This window comes from Mus pahari, chromosome 8, assembly GCF_900095145.1.
Source record: "Mus pahari chromosome 8, PAHARI_EIJ_v1.1, whole genome shotgun sequence".
In the NCBI taxonomy this organism is placed as follows: Eukaryota; Metazoa; Chordata; class Mammalia; order Rodentia; family Muridae; genus Mus; species Mus pahari.
The window spans coordinates 52,195,967-52,210,333 of NC_034597.1; the positions used below are offsets into that span (position 1 = coordinate 52,195,967).

Sequence of the window (14,367 nt, forward strand, 5' to 3'; positions counted from 1 at the left end):
TTGGAGTAAATTTTGTTTTTTATACTAATGGTGGTTTTTTTTTTTAATGAATTTATTTTTTACACTCCATATTCCATTCCCCGCCCTCCCATCCGCCCTCCGACTACTCCACATTCAACACCTCCTTTCCAACCCCCTATCTCCACATGGACATCCCCCTCCACACACACACCTCACCTGACTTCTAAACTCCCTGGGGCCTCCGTTCTCTTGAGGGTTAGATGCTTCATCTCTGAATGAACACAGACCCAGAAGTCCTCTACTGCATGTGTGTTGGGGGCCTCATGACAGCTGGTGTATGCTGTCTGTTTGGTGATCCAGTGTTTGAGAGATCTCCGGGGTCCAGATTAATTGAGGCTGCTGGTCCTTCTACAGGATTACCTTTCTCCTCAGCTTCTTTCAGTCTTCCCTAATGCAACCACAGGGGTCAGCAGCTTCTGTCCTTTGGTTGGGTGCAGATATCTGCATCTGAGTCTTTCAGCTACTGTTGGGTTTTTTCAGAGGGCAGTCATGATAGATCCCTTTTTGTGAGCGTTCCATATATAACCTCAGTAATAGTGTCAGGCCTTGGGACCTCTCCCTGAGCTGGATCCCACTTTGGGCCTGTCGCTGGTCCTTCTTTTCCTCAGGCTCCTCTCCATTTCCATCCCTATAATTCTTTCAGACAGGAACAATTATGGGTCAGTGGTGTGACTGTGGGATAGCAACCCCATCCCTCACTTGATGCCCTGCCTTCCTGCTGGAGGTGGACTCTATAAGTTCCCTCTCCCTAACTAATGGTGATTTTAAAATGATTTACAGTTATTTACTTAATAAACAGTGTAGTTATCATTTGTACTTCTTGGCATGTTTAATTCAGGTGTTGGGCTTCTTCTCCTCTGCTTTTGGTGGGAAGATGTTTCTGCCAGTTAGTAGTATCCTTAGAGGAAAAAAAGATTAAAATTAAATGGCTAGCAATCACATAGCTCCTGTTCTTGTCAGTCAACCTGTACTTTATATTATGAATAAGATAAAGGACACTGCCTCTATATAAATATCACTTCTTTTGCATTTGGAAAGAAACACAGTCTTACAATGTGCTTTTGTATCTTGTCTCCTGCTTTAGGGCTGTCCTTCTGCTGGGGGTGAGAATATAGACTCACTACGAGGAGGGAAGAGGGGGAGTGAGAGGGAAAGTCATAAGAGAGCCGTTACCTGTAGATGCTTGCAAGCTTGCTCGCACTCTGAAATGTGGAAAAAAAAGTGGATGTAACTTAGCTCAGCTCTGAAATTGGTGGATGATTGTGAATACTTGTATATGATGTACAGTAACTGAAAAAGAAGTCTTAGCTCATTTTCTTAGATATCGCTGAGAGAAGTCTAAGTGACAAAACGGGGTTGTGTGAAAGTGTCACCATTGTTATTGGATATTTAGCATTTATTGCCATGGTTACTGTCATTGTGACATTAGTTTTAAAACTTGGCCATGGAACTTTGATCTGGGAAAAGAGATGTGTATATTGTGGTAATATCAGGAGGCTTGTACCCTGGTTCTGAGACCTGCCACCTTGCCGACTCCAGTGCTGTCCTCTAGAGACCAGCCATTCAGCGGAGAGAGGATTAGTTTGTTGTTTCTTGGCTCTAGTTTTATTATTTAATGTAGCTCAGCAATGATGCTCAGTTTGCATTCAGGGGCCTGCAGACTGCATCCTGGTCCTACCCAGCCCTACCCACGCCACAGCTCCACAGGCGGTGACACACCAGGCACTCCCTCTGATCTCTGTGTTCTCCTGCTGAAAAACTAGTGACAGAAAGTTACTCTTAGGAGAAAATGGGGGCCTCGGTGTGATGAGCTGTCCTTATGCCCCAGGAGGTCTCTGCTTATTGCTCTGATGCGCTGTGCTGGTGAGGGTGTAGAGCTCCTAGAAGCAATTCTTAAGGTGTTTTGTTTTGGGTTTTGTTTTTGTTTTGTTTTGTTTCCAGTCTTCATTAAAGAAAACATTGAAACAGCTGGGTATAGTGGTGCACGCTTTTAGTCCCAGCACTCAGGCTGGTGGATTTTTGTGAGTTCAAAGCCAACCTGATCTGTATAGTGAGTTCTGGGCCAGCCAGACCTCTGCGTAGCATTTCAATATCCCACCACCACAACCACCACCAAAAGATTGAAACGGTCATTGAATCGTCATCCCCTGGCTCAGGGGTCACCTTACAAGAGGAGGTGGTGTTGGGGCCCCTGTAGGCCTCACAGCCAGCAGGGAAGTGCGAGGTGAAGAGAGAAACTGGAGTCAGCACCACCTTGACAGGCTCTGGGCCGGAACTCCCAGAGTCTAACCTCAGGGTTTACTTTCCTTACACATAAGCCCTGTAAAAGGTTGGGAATGAAGACGTTTCCACGTGACTGTTAGCACAACAAAGCTTTAGTCACAGCTGCATAGAAACTTCCTAGCAAAGTAGCAAAGCGCCCGTAACCTTTGCAATGCGCGTGGGTTCTGTTGGCTGATAATCAGTGCTCAGGGCAAGGGCCTGCGGAGGAAGGATTTGTAATAAGCACAGGACAGATTCTGTTGATGGAGAATACACACTACCTGGGGCCTCTTTCAGAAGGATGGGTTCTCTTTACTGAGAGACTAAGTTTAGGATTAGGGCCTAGACAATGCTCATGATACTGGGAAATTCAGGAAGGCTGGCTCCACAGAACAGCAAAAAGATCACTAGGTTGTTAGACAGCACCCACGCCAGCTTTCTGAGTGACCAGGGATCAGTCATTCTTCTTCCTTTGAAGACTTGTTTAATAAGTGTGATTCTCCCAATTTTTTCTTAATCTGTGCCTTCTAGAGAAGTAAGAAGATTATACAAGCCAGAGGCATAAACGTGTTTCTGGACACGACAGGCATTCTTGTATAAACTGGTGGCAGCCATGACTCCATGCTCTAGCTCAAGCCTGGTAATCCCTGATAGAATGCAGAGGTAGGGAGTACCGCCCCAGCTGAGGATCTGAGCGCTCAGCTCTCCCGGTGGTCCTAGGAGGATGAGGACTGCCCCTCCCCCAGTGGTGGTCTGCTGCAGCACTGGGGACTCTGCTGGGCTTCCTAATTCCCTTCTAGAGAGCTTAAAGTTATATTGTTGTTTTTCTAGATTCTGGCAAGAAATTCACTCCTGGGCCTGTTCTGTGATATTTCCTTTTGTGTCTGATATTTTTAGTGAAAAGGGAGTAGGCAGAAACATATAGTATTTGACTGATGCCATTTTATATTAGCTGTAGTTAGCTATTGGTTATTAATAAGTCATGTATTACTATTTTTGCATATTATGTAAAATTATATATTATTAACAAAGATTAACATTATATTGAAGACTTACTGTATCATAATAGAAATAGCTGACAGTTTAAGGGCTTTTCTCTATGGTGTGTGCTGTGGTGAGCCTTTATTTATATCACAGTGGATTCTTAACACTCCTGTCTGGGGAGGTAAAGCTCTTATGTTGGTATAGATGAAGAAGCTGAGTCTGTGGCTGTAATTGGTAACAGTGACTCTGGTGACACCAGACCCCCTTGCTGCCTGAGTACCTTTTCACAGCTGTGTGCTTGTCCTTTTCAAAATAGTCTTTGCAGCCTTGATCAATTTCATGTCCTGACTTTGTTTTAAAGATAGCTGCCGCACTGATTAAAACAACTACAACCAAAACCAGACCAGGCCAACATCCCATATTTAAAGACGCTTATGGAGAGATGTTCTTTAGGTATTGGGAATCTCTGTGTTGTTCATTAGCATGGAGGTTGCACAGGTCTGAGGATATATATATATATATATATATATATATATATATATATATATTGGCTCTGTGCTTTATTGTGTCTGTGTTATTCTTAAGCAACTTTTCAAAGGAAAACATTGTCATATTTAAAGTTGACATAGTTGCTTATATATAGATAATGTTAGGATTTCTGAAAACCAGTCTCGAAAGAGAGTATTTGCTCGAAATTATAAATACAATATGTTGTTAAAGAAACCACTTTGGAAATAGCATTACAATTTCAAATAATTTATTTAAATATTTACCAAATTCAGGACTATTTAAATTATACCATCAATGCCTTCTATAGAAACCAAGTAAAGCAAAATCAAAACCATACAACCCAAATATTCACAAGGTGATTCCTAACATTAGTAAGTACTTGATTTCTACTATATGAAAAAAATACAGTGACAAAGTTGTTTAGGTTGTAGGTTTTCTTAATAGATTGTTCTATACATCTAGAGAATGATCTATGGTTGCTATACTTTCGGTTTTGAATGGATGACCTTGTACAGTATACAGAAAAAAGTAAAAGAATAAATAGCACCAAATAGATGGATGGATAGATAATAGGTATGTAGGTAGGTAGATAGATAGATAGATAGATAGATAGATAGATAGATAGATAGATAGATAGATAATAAAGCATCAGGTCACTTGCTGAAAGCATCCAGCAGAAGTTTATTGAGAAAGCCCCTTTAAGACAGCCAGCTGGAGTTTCCAATGGAGAGTCTGGGGCAGAACAGAGTCCCCCCTCAGAATGGTGTCCAAGTAAAGAACAAATAGCAACGACTAGAGATGACATCATTAGATTGGACACAGTATACAACAGAAATGACTAGGGAAGCTCCGACAATCAGACTGGAATTCCCCACTGGGCCTTCTCCCCCTGGATGAGCTTCCCACAGTGGAACTGGCTTCTCTTGCATTGCAGAACTTTTATATCATGGGATAACTGGTAGTGACGTTGGTTAGAAACACTTTACCTTCCAGCTATTTGCTAGGACACAATGCTTTTACCCATGTAGTGTTTTGTTCTTCTTATCCCTCCCTGTCACAGGGTTAGGGGGCCCCAGATCATCCTCATAAGAGGCCCCGGAGGGGACACTGGCACAAGCACGCTTGGGTCTGACATGGAAGGGGGCAGCAATGATTCCGGAGCTAGCTCCTTGATGAGCTAAACAGCACAGATTGGTTTATCAGTCTAATGTGCACTGCACACACTTTCAAGAACTTCCACCTACAACGAGTGATTTAAATATGGGACTCAAAAGAGTTTTCACAGGGTATGGTGAACTGTGGGAATATCCTTGTTTGCTCTGTGTTTCTTGGTATTTAAGTTCTATATTCTCTTAATTTCTTCTTTCAGGACTTTTGACAAATAATATATTTCTCTGGCTGTTAGCTTTTACCAAATTTGTTTTTATTTTTCTTTTGAAGACAACTGAAATAATAATGCAAAACTTAGTCACTGTACTCATGGGTCTCATCAATTAGAGTTTTGGGGTTTTTGTTTATTTGTTTTTGTTTTTGTTGTTTTGTTTTATTTTGTTTTGTTTTGGTTCTGTATGGATGAGTCTCCTGAAACAGAGCCATCCATTCTGGTGAACTCCTTCTAAGTAACTGCTTGTGCATTTCAACACCCAGGCTCAGCTCTCTATGTGTACAACAATGCGGTTTTCACCCCAGAGGACTGGCATGGCATTCAGGAAATAGCAAGAAGCAGGAAAAAAGATGATCCCCTGAAGGTTGGAAGATTTGGAATTGGGTTTAATTCTGTCTACCATATAACAGGTGCAGTATTGGGTGTGGGCAAGTGGGGAGGAGAGTCAGCCAGACTATAGATAAATGTTAGTACATCTACTGTGCTTATATTAACATTGATATTTTGTTTTATATTGACTGGGTGACATATTAAAATTATATTGCTATATACTAAAATGTAGTTGTTACACATGTAATGTATTTATGTATTTATCTTTTGGAAGATCACCTTCCGGGCTCTGAGTGATGGTTTGTTTGTGCTTGTTGAAGCACACCTGAGGATTGCACAGATGTAGAGACTATTATGCAGGGGTTTAGATCAGGTCAGTTGCCCCATCTGTGTAGCTCAGTGTTATTTTCTCTCCTGCTTGACAGTGAACACATTGATGGGGGCCATTTGCTGGAAGGTTGTTTTGCAATCTGGAGATTTGAGAAAGCCACAGGTTATGCTTTTACAATGTCAGAAGTCTCTGACTTGATTTCAGTATGGGTATGTGTCATTTTGTAAAGAGTCTAGAGATAAATATATCCTACATTATACTGTTGATGGATTTAGTGGACATAAGATTTGCTACTTAAGATGAATAAGAATTTAGGTGATTGTCCCAACAGTACTTGCATTTCACAAGTATATATCTTAAAGAGGTGGCATACTTTACTAGAGTTAATTGTACATGGAGATTAGAGGCTAAGGTCTGCATGGGAGACAAGACACACCGCAATTACCCCTGGGAAGAAGCCCTTTGAGCAGCACCATGGATAAACGTTTCTTTCAGTTTGAGAAATCTAACAAAGCCAGTTCTGCCAGTGTTGAAATATCACTGTCTTCAGTTGAAGAACAAAAGAACAGTTGACATTAGTCTAGAGGCCACGTGGTAAGATGTGGATCTTTAAGAACTGTAGCTGTGCGCATGTGCGTCCTTCCCCAGGAAAGCTCATGACTCACTCACTGTGGGGTCTGTACTTGCTCAGTTATATGGCAGTGGAGCAACCTGCATCATCGTAGTAGAAAGTTAAATCTTTAAATTTGAGCATAGGTTGTAACTCTTTTCTTTCTACTTGGCTTATTAAGTGAGCACTGAGTATAAATATCTAAATAGTGTTTATCTCTTACACTTAATGAGTATTTAAAGATATAGCTTAGATTTTCACAAAAACATGGAACTTTCTATTATTGGCTCTTATTAGATTGCCTCAAACCAGAAACCATTCTGTATCACTTTCAAAGTATGAAGTTACTTGTTGAATTTTATATGTCAGACTATTTCTTATGTAATATTTTGATGGCAGTTATCATTTTATTATGGCTGCAATTACAGTTCTTCGGTCTTCTGAGTTGGTCATACCTTGGTTTTCAATTTTACAGATGTTCCTTGTATCTTTAGTGGTGACCAGATAGGGATGCTAGATCCTCATCAAACACTTTTTGGCCCCCATGAATCAGGCCAATGTTGGAATCTCAAAGATGACATCAGAGAGATAAATGAGCTCCCGGATCAGTTCGCACCCTTCATTGGCGTGTTTGGAAGCACCAAGGAGACCTTTGCAAATGGCAGCTTCCCAGGGACATTTTTCCGTTTCCCTCTTCGCTTACAGCCTTCCCAGCTTAGCAGCAATCTCTACACTAAACAGAAGGTTCTGGAGTTGTTTGACTCTTTCCGGGCTGATGCAGACACACTGCTACTCTTCCTGAAGAGTGTGCAGGCTGTGTCTTTACATGTCCGAGAGGCTGATGGGACAGAAAAACTGGTATTTAGAGTGACTGCTAGTGAGAATAAGGCCCTGAAACATGAACGGCCAAATTCTATCAAGATTCTTGGAACGGCTATAAGTAACTATTGTAAGAAGATCCCAAGCAACAGTGTCACCTGTGTAACATATCATATAAACATAGTTCTGGAGGATGAGAGCACGAAAGATACCCAGAAGACGTCTTGGTTGGTGTGTAACAGTGTGGGTGGGCGGGGCATTAGTAGTAAACTAGATTCTTTGGCTGATGAACTGAAATTTGTCCCAATCATTGGACTAGCCATGCCTTTATCAGGCAAGGATGAAGAAAATGGAGCAATATATGATTTCTCAGGAAAAGCATTTTGTTTTCTTCCTTTGCCTCCTGGTGAAGAAAGCAGAACGGGGCTTCCAGTTCATATCAGTGGCTTCTTTGGCCTGACTGACAACCGCAGGAGCATAAAATGGAGAGAGTTGGACCAATGGAGAGACCCTGCGGCCTTGTGGAATGAATTTCTTATTGTGAATGTTGTTCCCAAAACGTATGCTACTCTCATCCTAGACTCAATAAAACTCCTGGAGTCAGAGAAGAGCTCTGATTTCCCCCTATCAGTTGACACCATTTACAAACTTTGGCCTGAGGCCAGCAAGGTCAAGGCACACTGGCATCCAGTGTTGGGTCCACTGTTCAGTGAACTGTTCCAGCATGCTGTCATTTATTCAATTGGTGGCGAGTGGGTGAAGCTGGAGCAGGTGCACTTCTCAGAACTTGACGAAAGTTCAGAATCCACTCGATCTGTGCTCAACTACCTCCAGAGCTCAGGGAAGCAGATTGCCAAGGTACCAGGGAACTTGGCTGCTGCTGTTCAGCTCAGTGCAGCCTCTGCCACCTCCGGTGCATCTCCTGTGAGGAAGGTGACGCCTTCGTGGGTGCGGCAGGTACTGAGGAAGTGTGCACACCTGGGCGGTGCGGAGGAAAAGCTCCATCTTCTGGAATTTGTACTTTCCGACCAAGCCTACAGTGAGCTGCTTGGGCTTGAGCTGCTGCCTTTACAGAGTGGGGCTTTTGTCCCCTTCTCCTCCTCTGTCTCTGATCAAGATGTCGTTTACATCACCTCAGAAGAATTCCCAAGGTAGGTACTGTGGGGCTCCGACACTCCGATCTGGGCGGGGGTGGGGGGCTGGCTTTTCCACACAGTTCTTTACTGCCAGGTGTCTGTGTGGATTTTGTGGGTGGGTGAGGCATGAAATGTTAAAAGATATATTTTATATTTTAAAGTGAAAAAGCATTGTAGAAAAGCTGGGTTATTGCCGTACAGTGACAGTCCCAGCTGTTTGGGAGGCTTAGGTAGGAGGACCACTTGGACCTGGGAATTCCAAGACAACATAGTAGTAATATTTTGACTCAAAAAAACGATTATTCTAGTAGCTATTTGTCAGACACAACAATGAGAACAATTATTATAAATTGCTAAAAGAGGTAAGTTCAGTTAGAATTACTTTGATGAAATTTAAATTAAAATAGTATATTAAATAACTATTTCTTTGTATTTTTAAGACAGTATCATGGTGTATCCCAGTCTAGCCTGGAAAGCAGTTTTCTTGCTTCAGCCACTGAAGTTCTGGGGTTACATGTGTCTGTCATGCTTTGCTGTGGTTACATGTGTCCGTCATCATACTTGGCTTCAGTAACTAAGGTTTTTTTTATAGCTGAGGGTATATACTATTAAATACTTTGACTGTTTTTGAATTTTCATGGTGTATGATGCCTAAAGCAAAGTTTGATGTGTACTGTAATTCACATAAAATAAAATAGCAGGTTTAACTGGCTTGAAATTACATGGTGGACGTTTTTAACCGAAGAATTGTTGGGATTATAACTGCTGTGTACTTCTCGAATTCTAGGTCCCTTTTCCCAGGTCTTGAAGCAAGACTTATTTTGGAGAACTTGAAGCCTCACCTTCTAGCTGCTTTAAAAGAAGCTGCGCAGACCCGAGGTATTATAACTATTCAGTGCTGTTCTTATATTTTTGGTTGTGAGCTTAACCTTTAATGGCGGAGCCATCTCTCCAGCTCACAGTGCTTTTCTTAAACAACCCTCTTTCTAAAAATACAAACAGCTTTTATAAGGTTTCTTCTAATAACTGTCCATTTTAGATCTATAAATCTGAGCCCATACGGCTCAGCCTAAGAGAATTGTTCACTTTAAGATGTGTCAGGAGCCATTGTAGCATCTAACAAGAATCCAATGACAATGTCATTGAGAACCTCATGTCATCGCTCTTGGTAGCAGGCATTTGCAGGAAGTGTATCTTAACCTGCACAGTGCTTTTGGGATTTCCCCCAGTGCTTGCTAGTTCTTTTCAGACCCTCCTATCCTCAGATCTTGCAGCATGTGTGATAACAATGAAAGTGATTGTTAAATTTCACAGATAAGAGGAAAAGTTAGGTTCAGAGTTTTCAGATGAGTGCAAGAGGCCAGGTTTTCCACCTTGTCTCCCTCGTCTGCTGTCCCAGCACAGTTATAGGTGGTCAGCTACCAGATGGGATCAACTTCCAGAAAATGTGTTCCAATCCAATTCCAAGACACTGCGAGGGAAGGCGACTGAGGAGACCCAGGAAAGCTATAAATGCCCTTCTTTGGGAATGATTTTGGGGAAATGACAGTAATTTGGAGGGAAAATTACCATGATTCTGACTCTAATTCTATCTCCCAACTTCTGTAAATATTCTTTCACCTATAAAGCTACTGTCTGGACTTTTCCTCAGTTAGACATTGGCCCCCAGATTTCAGAATTTGTCTTACCAAGGAGCTTTTTCTTTGTGATATGTCGTAGACAACACATGACCTTTTCCTTTCATGGAAAAGTTGTTCATCATTTCTATTTTTATTCATTAAAATATGCATGAAAGGATTTAGAATTTGTCTGGGCAATGAGGTTGGAGTTAAAAGTGAGACCAAGAGTGAGCCTATAAATGTTCCTTGTCACAGGATTTGTGCCTGTGAGACCTGAAGTGATGCGGGTTTCCTGCATTCTGATGACTCACTTGTTGTAAAACTGTCCTTTTCAAGAAAGCTATTCAAGTATTTAGATATGCATTCCCACTGATCCTTCTACCCAGCCTCCCTCTTTTTGTTTTTCCTTTTTATGTCAAGTTTTTTTACTTTATGTTGATCAGGGTTGGGAAGAACTTGGCAGCATTCACTGTATATCCATTGAGTTTGATTCTAATTTGCATAGTTACACCAAGGCAGGCTACTTAAAAGTGTCACTGTGATAACACATTGTAGGCATTCCTATGAGGACCAGATCATATAGACAGAAATGATAGTCCAGTCTAGTGTCTAACATATAACTTCCTGCATGTGGAAGCCATTGTGATCACTTTAATTGGAGATCCATAGATATTTTAAAATCAGAATGTCAGCCACAGACCTCTCCTTTTCTCTTGTTTCCCTCTTGTGTGACCCCTTAAAAATGCTGTTTCTATCCTTGAAGCTTACTCCACAGTGAACCATTGGTTTATCATCTTTGTTCTGCAACTGTAGGTTCTGTTCAACAATTCGTAGAAACTTTGTTTATCCTTCTGTCTATGGATCTGCTACTGTTGTACTTTCTTGTAATGTTACTTCACTTGTGGAATTAACCATTGCTGTGGCATTCACTCTCCATATGACTGTGACACTTAGCTGCTGTGGGCTTGTAGTAGGACTTAGATGGCTTTCCATGACTGAACTTGCCACGATATTGGTCAGCTGTGATTCTTGAACATGTGTGATTGTGAACTGCTGTTTCAGAGGCCTCCGTCCATTTAGGGCCCCTCTCTGGTCTAGTCTTGGAAGAGCACAATCTCGTGAACCTGGACGCTTCCTAATTTCAGGAGAGCAGTGAGCCTGGTCAGACTTGTCCCCACTGTGTCACACACTGTAGAACACGCTATCTAACACTTTAAGGTCCGTGCTCAGTCACTGTTTTAAACCCATGTGAGCACTTTCTCCTATCCGTACTTACCACCCAGCATTTATTTCTGGGAAGACTTATTTCCATCCTGTGCCTTGTCTGCTGTCTGTTCTTGGTGTTTGAACTCAAGGCTTCATGCAGCTAGGCAAGTGCTTTACCACTGGGCTACATCTACAGCTCCTAACTCACTTTGAATCCATCTTTTAAGTCATACATAAAAAAGAAAAATTGCATGTTTATATGGTATGTGATATACACATTATATAATATTCAAGTGAACTTAACCACACCTGTCTTTTTAAATATTTTCTACTTCTTGACGGAGAATCTTCAAGCTTTTTGAAATATAGACTATATGATTTTTATCCATAGTTACCCTACTATGCAATAGTACCCAGAACTTTTTAACCTGACCTTTAATAATTCCAACTGAGCAGCCTCTATCTATGTGTCCCACACATTCCATGCCGGCTCCCAGCATGTGGTAACCACAGAGGAAGCTTGGGAGGCACTCATGAGCTTGATATTAACATACAAGAAAAAGAGCTGAGGAAGAAGTCCTGCTCTAAGGCTGACAGTGAAGCACGCTGGAACATGAGTCTGTCCTCCTGCTGCGCAGATCTGTGTCCAGTGTTGGGAAGGCTCTTAAGGCTTCTGTTTTCTGCTGGGTCTGGGTCTTACTATAGCAGACCTGGCCCTGAACTCCAGAGTGAAGTTCGGGCCTAGCTTTCCTGGAATGCTGCCTAGTAGATGGAGTCTTTGTCCTCTCTTTTGCCCAAGTATGGGAGAGGGGTGCTGGAGGCAGCTCTTGAGCCACACAGTAAATGTGATTCCACAGGCCCCAAGAGGTCACAGTGTGGGGGAATGGTCTTGGAGCTCTGTCTGGTTTTAGATGCTATTGTGGTGGATTTGGTAGTGGGCTTCAAGTTCAAGACCTTGTCTTGGTTCCTCTCCCTTCTACAGGTAGGAGACATTGTTTGTGATGAGCATCTTCTGTTGTTTACTCTTCATAGCCTATAGGTATCTGAGCCTCTGTCATCTCCACTTGAAAAGCTCAAGGAAATAGAAGGTTTTCAATAACTTGAGATGCAGTTGGAGCCACAACTCTGGTTTCGTTTTCTCATTTTTTAAATTTGTGAATTAGATTATTTGTGGTTTAAATTACTTGAGTAAATGGATGACTAGCTGAAGTTAGGTAATAGATGACTAGTTAAATACTTCTGCCACTAAATGGGTTTTAAATTAAGTGACTAGAAAAAATAAGCAGTTAAGTGAGACAAATTACTAATGGAGTGGTGTCAGGATCCTACATACATATTTCATAATTTTCAAGCTTTTTAAAAAAAAATTAGATAAGATTACACTCTCTGCTACAATTAGTGACTCAAAAGTCCTTAAATGATTCATTTTCCTGTGTATACCAAGCATTGTGCCAGGTGAAGTTAATAAATAGATGATAAAACCCACAGCCGCATAGGATATGGATGGGAATGAGCACTGTCACTCATGCGATGGGTGCTTGGTCAGGTGCAGAGAATGGACTGGGCCTGCTGAGCTGGGTAGCACAGCAGGTATGGTGTTGCGTATTCTGCCTGGCCTCTAGCCTTCATGTCTCAGGGGACAGCATGTTTTCAATGATGACTCTGATACAACTTTATTATGATGAATACTATTGAAGAGGTGATGACCACACATGCATGGATCCATATCTTCAGGAAAGCTTGTATTTTTAATTGCCAGCCTCTGGCATACAGATAGCTATAACTGACACAAGATTTGTGGAGATATTTGAGACTACCATACCCATAATTACATGTTGCAGAAAAGGACCATGTGCTAGGAAGAATCTGTTCAAAGCCTACCTTCTCCCTTATTCAGGCCGCTGCCATCTCCCCCTGAAATGCAGGCATAACCTTGGTATCTCTCACAGCCATTCTTACTTCTCCAGTTAGCCCAGCACTGAGAGAACTTACCTTTCTAAAACATTGCTTTTCTACCTTTTATCAAATATCTTTGAAAGGCTTCTTGTTTTTTTTCATATAAGAAAGGTCAAAGTCCTTGACATTGTCTACCAGGCTTTTTTCATGTCCTGGTTCTATTTTTTCTGGGCATTAAAAAGATTCCCGGTACAGAAGAAAACCAAGAAAGATGACCATTGTGTGGATACTTCATTCCTCCTTAGAATAAGGAACAAAGTACTCATGAAAGGATATAGGTACAGAGACAAAATTTAGAGCTAAGATGAAAGGATGGACTATCTAGAGACTACCCCATTCGGGAATCCATCCCATCATCAGCCACCAAACCTAGATACTAATGCTCATGCCAGCGAGATTCTGCTGAAGGGACCCTGATATTGCGGCCTCTTGTGAGGCTATGCCAGTGCCTGGCAAACACAGAAGTGGATGCTCACAGCCAGCTATTGGATGGAACACAGGGTCCCCAGTGGAGGAGCTAGAGAAAGTACCCAAGGAACTGAAGGGGGCTGCAACCCTGTAGGTGGAACAACAATATGAACTAACCAGTACCCCCTGAGCTTGTGTCTCTAGCTGCATATGTAGCAGAAGGTGGCCTAATCGGCCATCACTGGGAATAGAGGCCCCTTGGTCTTGCAAACTTTATATGTCCCAGCACAAGGGAAGGCCTGGGCCAAGTAGTGGGAGTAGGTGGGTAGGGGAGCAGGGGCAGGGGGGGGGTATAGGGAACTTTCGGGATAGCATTTGAAATGTAAATAAAGAAAAAAAAAAAGATTCTCGGTACACAGGAATGCTAAATGGGTGTTTGCTGTTACCCAGCTCCTTCCTTGGTTTTATTTTCCCCCTGATCACTGCCATATTTAAAGAACACTTATTTTTCTCCACTAGGCACAGACATCTGATTTTTTTCCCCCTGTGCACACCTAGTTCATCTCGTTACGTGCAACCTATACATGCTTTTATAACAAAGCACCACACTCCTGCACTTGTGTAGTTATTTGTAACCCTTTCTCTAATCTGCCATCCTTGTTAGATACAACCTATACATGCTTTTATAACAAAGCACCCCACCCCTGCACTTGTGTAGTTACTTGTAACCCTTTCTCTAATCTGCCATCCTTGTTAGATACAACCTATACATGCTTTTATAACAAAGCACC

The 14,367-nt window shown here is 41.9% G+C and overlaps 1 protein-coding gene across 5 annotated transcripts in view; it reads left to right on the forward strand.

Moving 5' to 3' along the window:
• Sacs (sacsin molecular chaperone) overlaps positions 1 to 14,367 on the forward strand; it is a 78,286-nt gene that overhangs the window by 45,980 nt on the left and 17,939 nt on the right. For all 5 annotated transcript variants that reach the window (XM_029541299.1, XM_029541297.1, XM_029541301.1 and 2 more), the window contains 3 exons: positions 5,425 to 5,571; positions 6,908 to 8,402; positions 9,175 to 9,266. In XM_029541299.1, coding sequence (XP_029397159.1) covers positions 5,425 to 5,571; positions 6,908 to 8,402; positions 9,175 to 9,266 — 1,734 coding nt within the window. The remainder of the gene's footprint in view (positions 1 to 5,424; positions 5,572 to 6,907; positions 8,403 to 9,174; positions 9,267 to 14,367) is intronic.